The sequence below is a fragment of the Salvelinus alpinus genome, chromosome 25 (genome assembly GCF_045679555.1).
Source record: "Salvelinus alpinus chromosome 25, SLU_Salpinus.1, whole genome shotgun sequence".
Lineage (NCBI taxonomy): Eukaryota > Metazoa > Chordata > Actinopteri > Salmoniformes > Salmonidae > Salvelinus > Salvelinus alpinus.
In genome coordinates this window covers 10,585,512-10,601,016 of record NC_092110.1, presented here as the reverse complement: position 1 = coordinate 10,601,016, position 15,505 = coordinate 10,585,512, and the positions used below count along the sequence as shown (strand labels likewise).

The 15,505-nt window shown below is 39.6% G+C and overlaps 1 protein-coding gene across 1 annotated transcript in view; it reads left to right on the top strand.

The window, feature by feature from the left end:
- The first annotated feature begins 2,552 nt into the window (after nt 1-2,552).
- The window catches only part of ehd4 (EH-domain containing 4), a 29,317-nt gene continuing 16,364 nt past the window's right edge, over nt 2,553-15,505 (top strand). The window contains exons 1-2 of the mRNA XM_071365575.1: nt 2,553-3,106; nt 6,511-6,687. Coding sequence (XP_071221676.1) covers nt 2,877-3,106; nt 6,511-6,687 — 407 coding nt within the window. The 5' untranslated portion in view covers nt 2,553-2,876. The remainder of the gene's footprint in view (nt 3,107-6,510; nt 6,688-15,505) is intronic.

Genomic DNA, 15,505 nt, shown 5'->3' with positions numbered 1-15,505 from the left:
AGTGGGCACCAGAGAAACACCTTGTGGTGGGAGATTGAAGCAGACCCCAAAAGATCAGGCACGGGAAGGAACAAGATTGACAAGACAGCCCAGGACAAAGTGCGTTGGAGAGGTGTCGTCAATGGCTTAAAGAGTTGGGGTGGGAGATGATCCTGAGTGAGTTGTAAAGGCATAGGCAATGGGAGCTAAAATGTGGAGGGGTAGATGGAATGGCTGCTTAAAGTTGTCCTCAAAATATATATATCTAATTGTTTTTAATGTAACCTTTATTTAACTGGGCAAGTCAGTTAATAACAAATTATTATTTACAATGACTGTCTACACTGGCCAAACGCTAACCAGGACGACCCTGGGCCAATTGTGCGCCGCCCTATGAGACTCCCAATCACGGCCGGTTGTGATACAGCCCGGGATTGAACCAAGGTCTGTATTGACACCTAGCACTGTGGTACAGTGCCTTAGACCACTGCATAATACCTACTTTGTCTCATTTTATTATATGACTGACACTGGTCTGCCACACTTGCCTCTTTTGAATCAAGAAAACTACAGTGAAGTTGGTTAATTGATGTCTTGATATGTTTAGTGATGGGCGGGGGAAAAGTCTGCGCAGACTGTAGCTAGCTCTCCAGGATATGGTGACCACTGCTTCATAGGAAAAAGTCTATCTTCTCCTTCCACTAGATGTCAGGATAGTACAGAAGCATAGGTCTACTACTGTATATTTTCCACCAAGGGTAGGCGACAACCGCCACGTGACTTTTCAAGAAAACCTGACAACGCAGTTACAAGACCAGACACCCTCAGTGAACTGTAGTGTTTAGATAGTTGCAGGTAGAAATGTGTCATGTAGACACAATTCCACATTCTGTATGACCGGTCTGATAGAGTACATTCAGGTCATGTATTATGTAACCTTAATTTAACTAGGCAAGTCAGTTAAGAACACATTTTTATTCACAATGATGGCCTACACCGGCAGATGAATCATGAATAATGAGTGAGAAAATCAGACGCATATCATACCCCCAAGACATGCTAACCTCTCACCATTACAATAACCGGAGGTTAGCATTTTTGGGGGGGTATGATATTTATGCCCCTAACTTTCTCACTCATTCACAATTCATTCAGGATTATCTGTAATCATGGTAGCATCCACATTAATGTAGAGGTGTTTAGAAACATATTCTTATTTACAATAAGCGACTCCAAAATGACACAATACATTATTTAGCATTCATTTCTATTGGGCACAAAATAATCTGAAACAAACAGCAAAAGCATCCAACAAGTTTGTAGTGACACAAGTTAGATGTAATCATTGCGTCCTAGGAATGTGACCAAATACTAAACTTTTGACAACTTTGATGCACATAAGTGAGTTTGTCCCAATACTTTTGGTCCCCTAAAATGGGGGGACTATGGAAAGTGCTGTAATTTCTAAACGGTTCACCCGATATGGATGAAAATACCCTCAAATTAAAGCTGACAGTCTGCACTTTAACCTTAGCCATTGTATAATTTCAAATCCTAAGCGCTGTCACTGTCCCAATACTTTTGGAGCTCACTGTATAAATCATGTTAGTATGTGAAGATATTGTATGATACCACACTTCTTTCTGATAATTGCATCTAAGCAACATAAATGTAGATGCCTACATACTGTATGTAGTACATGTATTCTCATCAGACCTGGGTTCAAATACTATTTAGTATTTTACTTTCGAAGACATTTGGAAGTAAGGATTTGGATATTTTGTCTTTGAAAATACAAGTAGTTAACTATTGGAATGTATTTGGAAATACACTTGGAAAGTATAGGCAAGTATTTTAAAATACACAGACAAGTGTATTTTCAAATACAAATATTGAACTACTCCCATGCATGTGAACCCAGGGCCCGTATCCACAAAGCATCTCATCGATCAGTACTCCTACTCTGAGATGCTTTGTGGATACAAGGGTCTATTTGGTACTTGAAATAATGAAAATACTTTAAAATACATCCAAAGGAAGTAGTTGATTCAGGCCACATCATTTGAAAATACTCAAACAGATAATAAGTATTTAAATAACAACTAATGTATTTGTTTAACCCAGGTCTGATTGTCACTGAATATCGATTCAATTGTGTGTGTAATAATTAGACAAAATAAAACTCCTGTATTGTCCATACAAGTTTGCAGTGAAGACTTGGAAAACTATATTGCCCTGCTTGGGGTAGAGCAGGGCTGCCAAATCCTGGTCATGAGATTCCGTAAAAACACGCCACTTTTTTTCGTAACAGGTTATGAGAAAGGGTAATTAGATAAGGTTAGGGTTTAGCGAAAATGCTCTCCTAACCTAATACAAAAAGTCACTGCCGGTCGATGCTGTATAGAAGTGGGATTTTTTTAGGGAGTTCCCATCTCCCGGAGGGCCGAAACATTTCTGGTGTTCATCATCTCCTTCTAATCAGGGATTTATTCAGTTCTGGGACACCAGGTGAGTAAAATTAACTACCAGGTAGAAACAAAAACCAGAAGTATTTTTCACTCCAAGACCAGGATTGGGAAAACCTATGCTAGAGTATTTTTCGCTCTTGAATTCTCAGTCATGCCCCCTATGTCATTTACAGGAAGGGCGGTGCCGTTCAGGTAAGGCAGATTCAACACTGAACCACTGCGCCACGTAGAGGAGCTACTGTGAGCGACCAGTAATCAGTTGGAAAACAACCGTGGAATACAGGGGCCAAAGAAAAACATATTTTATTGAAAGTAACAAGTGAGATATTCGGATGCAAAGTAGATCGTTGCGCAAATCTTGAAAGCTGTGGAAGATAAGGAAGTCAGACGTTAGTTCTTGATTTGGGAACATAGAAGAGCAGCAGCATCATGTTTAGTTGGGTGAATAATGAACAAGGAGGCAGAAACAAGGACGGCGAAATGTACCAAACTGTGACGGAGGGTCTTCAACAACTTTACACTAAAAAAATATTACCATTGGAAGAAACGTACCTTTTTCATGATTTCCATTCACCGGCGTTGGAGGCAGCAGATTTTCAGAGCAAGCCAATGGTTCTACTGGTTGGACAGTATTCTACGGGGAAGACGACGTTCATAAGGTAGTCCATCCAGACATCTGCAACAGTTATGCAGACTCATTTTTGTGACAACTGTATTTTACCTACAGGGCCTGCATGTCAAATTATTGAGTTGTTAAATAATCCTTAGGCAAGTACTTTGACAAATTGAGTTGTCAAAATGGGGGGGAATTTATGTCAAAATGTAAATGAGGAAACAACCCGTGATGAAGGTTATTGCCCGCTGCAACCTAATATGTAGTGTTAGAAAATGATCTAACATTATGTTGAGGTTGTAGATGGTTTGTTTCTTAATTTTTCTTTTTACCAATATTCCATGTTCACATTCAATACAACATGAATTAGACTTCCCATTGTCCTTAGATCAGGGGAGGGAGGTGCCACACTAACTGCTTCTTAAATATGTTTTTTTTAATGTCACGAGGTAGTGACATTAAATGTGTGCTGTTGGGTGTACTCAAGGACTGGAGTTGGGAAACATTGCTTAGAGAGAACAAGTTAATCCACCAGCCTGTTCTTGATTGGTTGCTTTTGAGTTTCCACCATTAATATCAATGACATGTCTGGTGACCATTGAAACTTAAGTCTTTTGTGCACTCCAGGTCTCTGAACAACCAACCGCAATAGGTGAGAAATAATAGAACCATTATAAAAGGCTAACTTCTCAGTTTCAATGGCAATTTTGAACACATCATTTTTGACTCATCAGGCCTAGAGCGAACACTGTCAGTTGAGTAACTTGGTGAGCGGCAGGTTCCGCAGCAAGATGGGACATGCAGCTTCACTATCTTTAGGAAAGGAGCCTCTGGTAGGCTGCCAGTCTGCCAGCCTGCTGAAAGTTGATGCACAATACTGAGAATTAGGTCAACACACCCCTTTTTGTCACAGGGGTAACATCTCACATTGCAGATTATGTGCACACAAGAAGAGAAATGGTTTCAATTTATTCAAATCCCTTTTATTACTTGACCTTCAAGTAAAAAATAAAAATAAAACATTTTTAAAAATCTACTTTAGTGAAAACAGTTTCTTATCCTAAGCAGACTACACAATTACTTGGTGTTTGTACTTCTCCTACACAATAGCTGATTTCATTCTTGCAGCGCTCAGTTACATCAGACAGAATCACACCCAATTCTAAGGAATGTAATGATGAATCAGGGGAGTTGATCATTGCCTGATCCCAGATCTGTTTGTGCTGTCTTGTCAACTCCTATGGTCAATTTCAAGCTGAACGTGATGTGTTTGGCGGAACAATGACCACAGGAGTTGGCAAGACTGCACACAACGATATGGGACGAGACTAGGGTCGAAAGCCATTAACAGTCCTCCTAAAGACATGTCTTCTCCTTTGAGTGGATGTGGCCAAGGCAAGCTGGTGTTCCTCTGTTTGAAGACCTTTGACACAATGTCATCCTCTCACAGGAAGGGCTGAGTACCTATAGCATGGCCAGAACTTTGCAGGAAAAACAATGTTACTGTTTTTCTTTTGTCTTGGGGGGCATATATCAAGCACTCCGCCAGACTTTGAAGTGTCTTGCCTTGGCGGTTGAAAATGTGCCATCCAGTTAAGCCCATATCAAACGAAAAGTGTTTTTTTAACACGCTTGTACACGCTGAATTTGGAATGCACAGGAGCGAATGAGAGTTCAGATGGGACGCGAGCATCTACGGCGTCATAGCGCGTCAAATTCGAAAGCAAGTCTATTTTTCTGGTGTCTATGCAGAGCAATGCTGGTAAAATAAGCAGATAAATTGCGTGGGTCGTTTTGTAGAAAAGGAATTCGAGGAATTATGATCTTCCCTATGCTAGACTAAAGATGTAGTTTAAAATGTATTGGGCTGTAAGGTTTATCAGCCTAGTGGTTTGAGCGTTGGACTTGTAACCGAAAGGTTGCAAGATCAAATCCCGAGCTGATAAGGTAAAAATCAGTCGTTCTGCCCCTGAACAAGGCAGTTAACCCACTGTTCCTAGGCCGTCATTGAAAAATAAGAATTTGTTCTTAACTGACTTGCCTAGTTAAATAAAGGTAAAATAAAATCAGTCAAATAGGCTACATATTTGAAAACAATTGCAGGTTACCTGTGTTGATTTCGATCATAGGCATATAGCCTAGGCAGGCTACGGCTGGGAAACACGAGGAACCCCGATTTCAAGAGAGAATACTGTTGTGTAGATGAACGAGAATAGCTAGAATCTTTCTAAACTGCTCGGGTTTACTAGCTACAACTCTCCTCACGTTCACCGAGGTAAAGACAGATTCAGGTTGGATACTCACCTGTAGTTTTCCTTATGTCCTCCAACAGCAGTTGGGGACCGTCAACATAGTGACAAATCAAATTTTTCACATTTCAATAGCTATTTAATCATTACTCCTAAAACTTTCAAAACTGGTTCTAGCTAACCCAATGGCATAGACGCACATTGCGCACACTTTTTTGTTGTTGTTGGTTTACATCTCACATTATTTTACATTTATTTATTGGGAAGCCCCCAATAAACCTGGTGACCTCTGGCTCCAGGCCTCTAGCCGTACACTCCCTGCCCGCCTGCCTGCCCTCTCCCTGGGCCTGAGAGTGTATAGCTTACTCCCTGGAACTATAGACCTCCAGGCCTCCACACCTACTCTCCCTACCCGGTCAAACTTTTTTTGGGGCTTAAGGGCCACGTCAGGATTTTGAAATTCAATGGAGGGACGCATTTTTTGGGGGACCAATTGTTTGTTAAGATTAATTTGCGGGGGCTTCCCAAGTGGTGCAGTGGTATAAGGCACTGCATCGCAGTGCATGAGGCGTCACTACAGACCTGGGTTCAATCCAACACATTGGTGCGGCTGGCTTCCGGGTTAAGCGGGCATTGTGTCAAGAAGATACCACGAAATTGGGGAGAAAAAAGGGGTACAAAAAATAAGTACATGTAAGGTGAGTTAAATTCACAAGGGGTACATAGTGAACATAACAAATACAGCTGTTTTATTATGGATTCTCATGGCAATTAAGTTGGCATATGCTGTGTATGTGAATTGACAGTCTCCTCTCGCACGCAAATTTTGATGCCGTTGACGGCGTCTCTCTGTGTGATTTCGACTTTTGGCAGATGGCCTAGCACTCCCATAGTAGTATAGTATGTGGTATTTGCTCATGTGACATTCACATAAATGTGCATATGCAAGTATTTTTCCGTCGTTCTGTCGAAACAGAAAGGCCTAGTAATAGTAGGCGTTGGCCTGGTGTTTGTGCAGATGTTTCAGTCAACAGTCAGAGAGCTTTGTAATCATGTTGGAGTCAGACGATCATTACTGCTGTTGTTATATTACCTCATCTTCATCAACCATCATGCCAAGTCCTGTGTTGTATTGATGTAATGTTTGGTAGATCTCAAAATATAAATGTCCACAGTAGTGATTTACTCTGTTCTGTTTCAGGTACCTGCTGGAGCAGGACTTCCCAGGCATGCGGATTGGCCCAGAGCCCACAACGGATGGCTTCATCGCTGTCATGTATGGGGAGAACGAGGGGGTTGTCCCTGGTAACGCTCTGGTGGTCGACCCCAAGAAACCCTTCCGTAAACTCAACGCCTTTGGTAACTCCTTCCTCAATAGGTAAAGTGGACAGTTGTTTTGTTTGTTTGTTTATTACCGCTAACACTTTACATTAAAGGGGAACTGCACCCGCTGATTTGGCCTCGTTTTTTGGCTTGCTCAAGAAATGCTTTGCGGCCATGCCCGAAGTCAAATGTGAGTTGGCTTGGGGGTGTGGTTTGATGTGGGTGTTTTTTGGGTGTGTCCTTGCCACCACCAAGACACACCCATCGTCAGAACCTTGCCCACAGCTGTTTCCCCCCACTCAATCACAACAAACAAACCTCCTGCAGGTTGAGTTCAATAACTACAGGCAAGTGTATGGTGAGAGTTTAGAGAGTTTAGAACTAGGACAGAAGACTTTATAACTGACTTTTTCAGACATAACATACGTACAGCAGATCCCCTTATTGTATGGGACACTTTTAAGTGTGCCTTTAGAGGCCATGCAATTCAGTACTCATCTATAAAACAAAGGGAATTTAGATCAAAAGAGTCCATATTAACAAAGGAAATTGAAGGACTAACAGTACAGTTAGATAGCAATAAAAACGGTACCATAGAGGCACAGAATAAGTTAGAGGAAAAACAAAAAGAAATGGAGGAACTTATTCAAGAAAGATCCAGTGTAATATATTATAAAAATAAAGCGAACTGGATGGAATATGGGGAAAAATGCACCAAATTCTTTTTCAATCTTCAATATAGAAATGCTACCAAAAAAAATGTATTAAAACTTGTTACAAATGATGGAGTCACGCATGATTCACCAAATGATATTTTGAAAGAGGAAGTAAAGTACTTTAAGAATATGTTTTCGTTTCAGGCTCCTCCATCTCCACTAACTGAAACTAATTGGTAGAAAGAGGAGGAAGGGAAGCGCTACTAAGGTACACTATAGTATATTTTGGTAGATAGAAGGTGCTCTTTGGTAAAAGGTGTAAATTGGTCATCAAAAAGAAAGGAGGACCAAGGCACTCTTCATATAATTAATTAAAATGCCTTTATTAGTATGGCATGTTCAATAGAAACAAAGTTGTTTAAAAACCGACGCGTTTCGGCTGCATGGCCTTCGTCAGGGAGTACAGAAAAATTGTATTCTCTTTTTTCTGTACTCCCTGACGAAGGCCATGCAGCCGAAACGCGTCGGTTTTTAAACAACTTTGTTTCTATTGAACATGCCATACTAATAAAGGCATTTTAATTAATTATATGAAGAGTGCCTTGGTCCTCCTTTCTTTTTGATAACTGAAACTAATTGTATGGATTTTTTTCCTATTAATAATGTAAAATTAACATCTGTACAGAAAGACTCATGTGAAGGCCAAATTACAGAGGAGGAACTGCTTGATGCAATTGGGGCCTTTAAGGATGGGAAAACTCCAGGGCTGGATGGCATACCAGTGGAAGTATACAAAACTTTTTTTGATATACTCAAAGGACCATTATTTGCTTGTTTTAACCACTCCTATATAAATGGTAGATTATCAGACACGCAACAAGAAGGTCTGATATCGTTATTACTGAAACAGGACCCAAGTGGTATATATAAAGATCCAGTCCAATTAAAAAATTGGAGACCTCTTACACTTCAGTGTTGTGATGCAAAAATCCTAGCAAAATGCTTGGCGCATAGAATAAAAAAAGTTTTGTCAGATATTATTCATCCTAATCAGACAGGTTTTTTACATGGACGATACATTGGAGATAATATAAGGCAAGTACTGGAAACAATAGAACACTATGAAATATCGGGGACACCAGGTCTGGTTTTCATAGCTGATTTTGAAAAGGCTTTTGATAAAGTACGACTGGAGTTTATATATAAATGCCTAGAATATTTCAATTTTGGGGAATCTCTTATAAAATGGGTTAAAATTATGTATAGTAACCCTAGGTGTAAAATAGTAAATAATGGCTACATCTCAGAAAATTTTAAACTATCTAGAGGAGTAAAACAAGGTTGTCCACTATCGGCATATCTATTTATTATTGCCATCGAAATGTTAGCTGTTAAAATTAGATCAAACATTAATATTAATGGATTAGAAATACGTGGCTTAAAAACTAAGGTGTCATTGTACGCTGATGATTCATGTTTTCTTTTAAAACCACAACTAGAGTCTCTCCACGGCCTCATAGAGGATCTAGATACCTTTTTTTATTTTTTTTATTTTACCGTTATTTTACCAGGTAAGTTGACTGAGAACACGTTCTCATTTGCAGCAACGACCTGGGGAATAGTTACAGGGGAGAGGAGGGGGATGAATGAGCCAATTGTAAACTTTGCTATCCTCTCTGGATTAAAACCAAATTATGATAAATGTACCATATTACGTATTGGATCACTAAAAAATACACATTTTATATTGCCATGTAGTTTACCAATTAAATGGTCTGACGGAGATGTGGACATACTCGGTATAAAAATCCCAAAAGAAAGAAATGATCTCACTCCAATAAATTTTCATAGAAAGTTAGCAAAAATAGATAAGATCTTGCTACCGTGGAAAAATCACCCTGATTAACTCTTTAGTCATATCACAGTTTACCTATTTGCTTATGGTTTTGCCTACACCTAGTGACCTGCTTTTTAAATTATATGAACAAAAAATATTCCATTTAATTTGGAACGGCAAGCCAGATAAAATTAAAAGGGCCTATTTATATAACGAATATGAATTCGGAGGGCAGAAATTATTAAATATTAAAGCATTAGACCTCTCACTAAAGGCATCAGTCATACAAAAGTTATACTTAAATCCAAACTGGTTCTCTAGTAAATTGGTACGAATGTCTCATCCTATGTTCAAGAAGGGCCTTTTTCCCTTTATTCAGATTACACCTGCTCACTTTCGGTTGTTTGAAAAGGAAATAATCTCCAAAATATCCTTATTTTTTAAACAAGCCTTAGAAAGTTGGTTGCAATTTCAGTTTAATCCACCTGAAAGGACGGAACAAATAGTACAACAAATATTGTGGTTAAATTCAAATATAGTAATTGATAAAAAAACTGTATTTATCGAAGAAATGTTTAAAAAAGGTATAATTTTTGTGAATGATATCATAAATAGGACTGGTGGAGTTATGTCACACATGCAGCTAACACAGACATATGGAAATGTCTGCTCTACCCAAAATTACAACCAATTAATTGCAGCATTACCACAAAAATGGAAGAGGCAAGTAGAAGGGGAAAAAAGTAAGGAACTTGTATGTCGGCCCTGTATTAAAGAACATAAATGGTTAAAGAAAAGTGTGATAAATAAAAACATATACCAATTTCATTTAAGGACCAAAAAACTGACAGCCGTGCCATATAAATTGCAAAATAGTTGGGAAGAGATTTTCGATGTACCCATTCCATGGCACATGGTTTATGAATTGATACGGAAAACAACGCCGGATTCAAAACTTCGAATTTTTCAATTTAAATTACTGTACAAAATTCTTGCAACTAATAGAATGTTATATATATGGGGTATACAATCTTCCCAGCTCTGCAGATTCTGTTGTGAGGAGGCAGAGTCATTAGATCATTTATTTTGGTATTGTCCATATGTAGCTCGTTTTTGGTCACAGGTCCAGGAATGGCTGAAGAATTGCAACATTTGCCTAGAACTAACGCTACAGATAGCAATACTGGGGGAATTGAAAAGCCATAGTCAATCAATCAATAATATAATAATTATTTTAGCAAAAATGTTTATTTTTAATTTACAATCTGTAGAAGCTATGAGAATAGGAAGGTTCAAATCTTTTGTGAAGCATCACAGCACAGTTGAAAAATATATGGCAAATAAAAATCCGAAATGGATGATGTTGGAAGATAGATGGGAGGGGTTGAGTGGAACTGAAGGGTGGGACTAATAACAGTATAAACAATGTAGGGCATGCGGGATCTGTGAAATGTGTATAGGTGCGGAGCTTTTGGGAAATAGCACAGTTACAAGTGGAAATAAAATTGGATGGACAACAGAAATAGAGGAAGGACTAAGAACAAACAAGAGAGAACTATTGTAAAGTAGACTGTGTCTGTAAAATAGGTATAAGATGTATAAATTGAAGGTAAAAGCAGAAGTGTTTATTAGTTTACTCCAATTGGGGGAGCGGTGGTAGGGTTGCGGGGAATAATAATAAAGGTATATTCTTTAAAAAAGTATGTATGTCTATATAGGTATGTGTATGTATATATGTGTATATGTATGCATGCGTGTATGGATATATATATTTACCCCAAAAAATATGGGGGATTGGAAATGATGCAGACAATTACATTGGAAGCAACATTCTTTCCGCAATATTAAGCTGATCCACCCCTAAAAAAAATATATATTTTTTTTAAAAGTGTATGGTGAGATGCCAGAATAATCTTTGAATAGGTCAGTAGCCTACAGATTAATATGAGAAGAATGCATTTGCTGATTTTATGTAGATACTCTAAACTTTATTTGTTCAATTTTAAATGTATTAACAGGTCCATGTAGAATAAACAAAACTTTACATCATACCATAGAAGCAGTGTTCTGCTAATATAACTAACAATGTGTACCTTTCATTGTCATTCCCAGCCGATACAGATACTGTGCCTATCTGCATTTTGTTTGGTGGTAATGGTAAACTTGGCAAACAATTTATTGGTCATACCTTCCTGTGCGGTGTCCCGTATACAACAGGAGTTCCCTGATCCTGGTGCAGAATACACAGGGTTTATCCCTCCCCATATTGACTGAAGCCATTCAATTAAATAATAAAAAAAGACAATACAAGTCAAATTTGTCTAGTAAACTTTTAATGCCGAGTTCCAGGTCTCTTCATTCAGAGACATCAGTATCAAGCCTGTCTGTCAGTCTGGACTTCATCACATCATCTTGCAAGTCTCCATGTTCTGGCTCCATACATGTTTTTGTGAACACATACACACATAGTCACTGTTCTATTACCAATGGCAATTAGGATAGGTGATATCTGACAAACAAACATACTATGTTGAAGTTTGAACAGGTCAGACTAAACCTACCTAATTCTGGTCTCGCCATCAAACGACTGAGGCTGGCTTCTGGCAATAGCATCTACAGTACTCTCCATCTGTAGAAATAGGCAGAGTTGATGCAGTTCATTTGTGACATGGAATGAAAAGGGTGTTGCAAATACTGGACATTTCTGCTGTACTGTATTATTAGTAATCACCTTCAGTCCCACATTGTGGATGTGTTGAGTGCCAGGTCTCTCTCCATTCAGAGACGTCTGTACTAGAGGTCGACCGATTAATCGGAATGGCCGATTAATTAGGGCCGATTTCAAGTTTTCATAACAATCGGAAATCGGTAATTTTGGGCGACGATTTATTTTTTTATTTTTTTTTTACACCTTTATTTAACTAGGCAAGTCAGTTAAGAACACATTCTTATTTTCAATGACGGCCTAGGAACGGAACTAGGAACTATTAACTGCCTTGTTCAGGGGCAGAACGACAGATTTTTATCTTGTCAGCTTAGGGATTCAATCTTGCAACCTTACGGTTAACTAGTCGAACGCTCTAACCACCTGCCTCACGAGGAGCCCGCCTGTTACGCGAATGCAGTAAGAAGCCAAGGTAAGTTGCTAGCTGGCATTAAACTTATCTTATAAAAAACAATCAATCAATCAATCATAATCACTAGTTATAACTACACATGGTTGATGATATTACTAGTTTATCTAGCGTGTCCTGCGTTGCATATAATCGATGCAGTGCGAATTCGCGAAAAAGTACTCGTTGCTCCAACGTGTACCTAACCATAAACATCAATGCCTTTCTTAAAATCAATACACAGAAGTGCATATTTAGCTAAAGGAAATCCAGGTTAGCAGGCAATATTAACCAGGTGAAATTGTGTCACTTCTCTTGCGTTCATTGCACGCAGAGTCAGGGTATATGCAACAGTTTGGGCCGCCTGGCTCATTGCGATCTAATTTGCCAGAATTTTACGTAATTATGACATAACATTGAAGGTTGTGCAATGTAACAGGAATATTTAGACTGATGGATGCCACCCGTTAGATAAAATACGGAACGGTTCCGTATTTCACTGAAAGAATAAATGTTTTGTTTTTGCGAGATGATAGTTTCCGGATTCGACCATATTAATGACCTAAGGCTCGTATTACTGTGTGTTATTATGTTAAAATTAAGTCTATGATTTGATAGAGCAGTCTGACTGAGCGATGGTGGGCAACAGCAGGCTCGTAAGCATTCATTCAAACAGCACTTTCGTGCGTTTTGCCAGCAGCTCTGCTGTTTATGAATTCAAGCCTATCAACTCCCGAGATTAGGCTGGTGTAACCGATGTGAAATGGCTAGCTAGTTTGCGGGGTGCGCGCTAATAGCGTTTCAAACGTCACTCGCTCTGAGACTTAGAGTAGTTGTTCCCCGTGCTCTGCATGGGTAACGCTGCTTCGAGGGTGGCTGTTGTCGATGTGTTCCTGGTTCGAGCCCAGGTAGCGGCGAGGAGAGGGATGGAAGCTATACTGTTACACTGGCAATACTAAAGTCTAAAGTGCCTATAAGAACATCAAATAGTCAAAGGTATATGAAATACAAATCGTATAGAGATTATTCGGTATCGGCTTTTTTTGGGGTCCTCCAATAATCGGTATATTGAAAAATCATAATCGGTCGACCTCTAGTCTGTACCAAGCCTGTCCGTTGATCAGGACTCCATCACATCATCTTGCAAGTCTCCAAGTGCTGGCTCAATAGGTCCATCTGTGAACACATGCACACATAGTCACTGTTCTAATACCAATGGCAGTTAGGATATGTGATATCTGACAAACAAACATACTATGTTGAAGTTTGAACAGGACTTTGCCAGCTCCACATTGATTGGCATGGCAGCGTAGATCAGCTCCTGGCCCCTCATCAAATATACTGGATGCACACACACACACACACGATTACGTTATCAATGGTTGTTATGAGTAGCCTGGTGCAACCAACCTGATCGATGTGTTCACCTTTCTATTTGACTTCAGATATCATACGATGTGAAATGGAATAGTGAACACAGCGATCAGTTTAGGTTATGCCCTAGACATTAAATGGATCTAGGAAGTAGAAAATAAGCAACAAATAATATCAGTTTAAATAAATTATGTTTCACAATTGGGTTATCAAATGTATCAAAATAATAAGGTGGGTTACCGTCTGTATTTGTACAAATGATGAGCCTGTGGAAGCTGTTGCCGCTGACAGGTGAAGGTTGATGGCCGGATACTTACAAAAATGTGTCTGACTGTTCCATTCATAGGAATGCTCAATGCGAGAGCATGTCTGCATGATGCTGATGAGGGCCTCTTTGCTGGTCTTCTCTAGGCTGCATGTTTGGCTGCAAGCTGGACATCTCTCAAGCAACTGCAGCATGCAATCTTATGAGGTGGTGTTGACTGGGAGGGCCTGTGAAAGGGTGATATAATTGACGACCGAGTGGTAAATTGCATTTTTTTCGAAAGAAAGGACAAAGCTTTTTGCTAGTGCACTTCATGACCACAATGACGACTAGTTATAACTGCTTGGCTGTGGAATAAGCCTACTAGTTTATTAAGCCAGGCATTTTTTTATACTACAATTCACAACACACCTTACCTGTCATTGTTGATGGAGCCATCTTTGTCACCAGGGCAGTAACTCGGGTCACTATCAGAGGCCTCATGATGGCGTGTCCTTTTCATAAGAGTCGAGGGAGATTTTGGCAACAATGGTGTCACGAGGGTAATTGTCTCATGACGCACATTTATTCTGAGGTCTTCCCTGACGAGCTGTGAAAATAGCAAGTGAACAGTGAATGAAATTATTTTTGGATGTCACTAAACAATTGCAATTATATTTCTGGACATTTGCTCCTTCTGGTAGGTCCTGGCATCCGTTCATAACCAGGGGATGAGTCTGGCACCCAACTGCACTTTGTCTAACACAAAAACAGGGTCAACGATTGTGATCATCCCTCACTTATGCATATAGTTAGAGAAATAAGGTGATCTCGTTTGGAAGCTAATTCTATGCTTTACCAATGTAGACTGACTGGCTCCAAATTGGATTCAGGCCAGTGACGCCGTTACACTATGCAACCAACTGTGACATGTTTTGTTATGGCCCTGGGTTGGTTTGAGTTTGTTGCTGCTAGTTCGAACACTGTTGTAGTCACACGGGGCTGCAGCCTAGTGGTTAGAGCATTGGGCCAGTAACCGAAAGGTTGCTGGATCGAATCCCCGAGCTAACATGGTCAAAATCTGTAGTTCTGACTCTGAACAAGGCAGTTAACCCACTATTCCCCAGTAGGCTGTCATTGTAAATAAGAATTTGTTCTTACCTGACTTGCCTAGTTAAATAAAATAAACACACAAGTTAGCTAGTACCACCCTAGCTGCATCCAATATTTATTTGTGCCATAGACATGGGTTGCACATTGTAGGCTAATTTGACTGTAAAAGTAACTTATGGAATGACATTGCTCAAGTAGGCTAATATCTGTTGCCATTACTGTTAGCTAGCTAATATACGCTGGTCCCCTCAATCTTAGTTAGCTGGCTAAAGTTATAGCTACTGCATCTTAAGTCAATCTGGCGACCATCACAATCATGAGAAAAGGTTCTCCTACTAATTATTTGCCTACTTCTGAAAGGTTATCGTGTTTTCAAGCCAAATCCGAGTTGTATTGAGGTAGGCTAACATTAGCCTGCTAGCTGGGTAGCTGTGCTAGTGACCATTGGGGACTAACAAACTCCAACCACGTATTCCGTACGTTAGGGTCCTTCAGCAAGGCATGCAAACCATAGTTGGCTGTGCATCCTGCTGGAA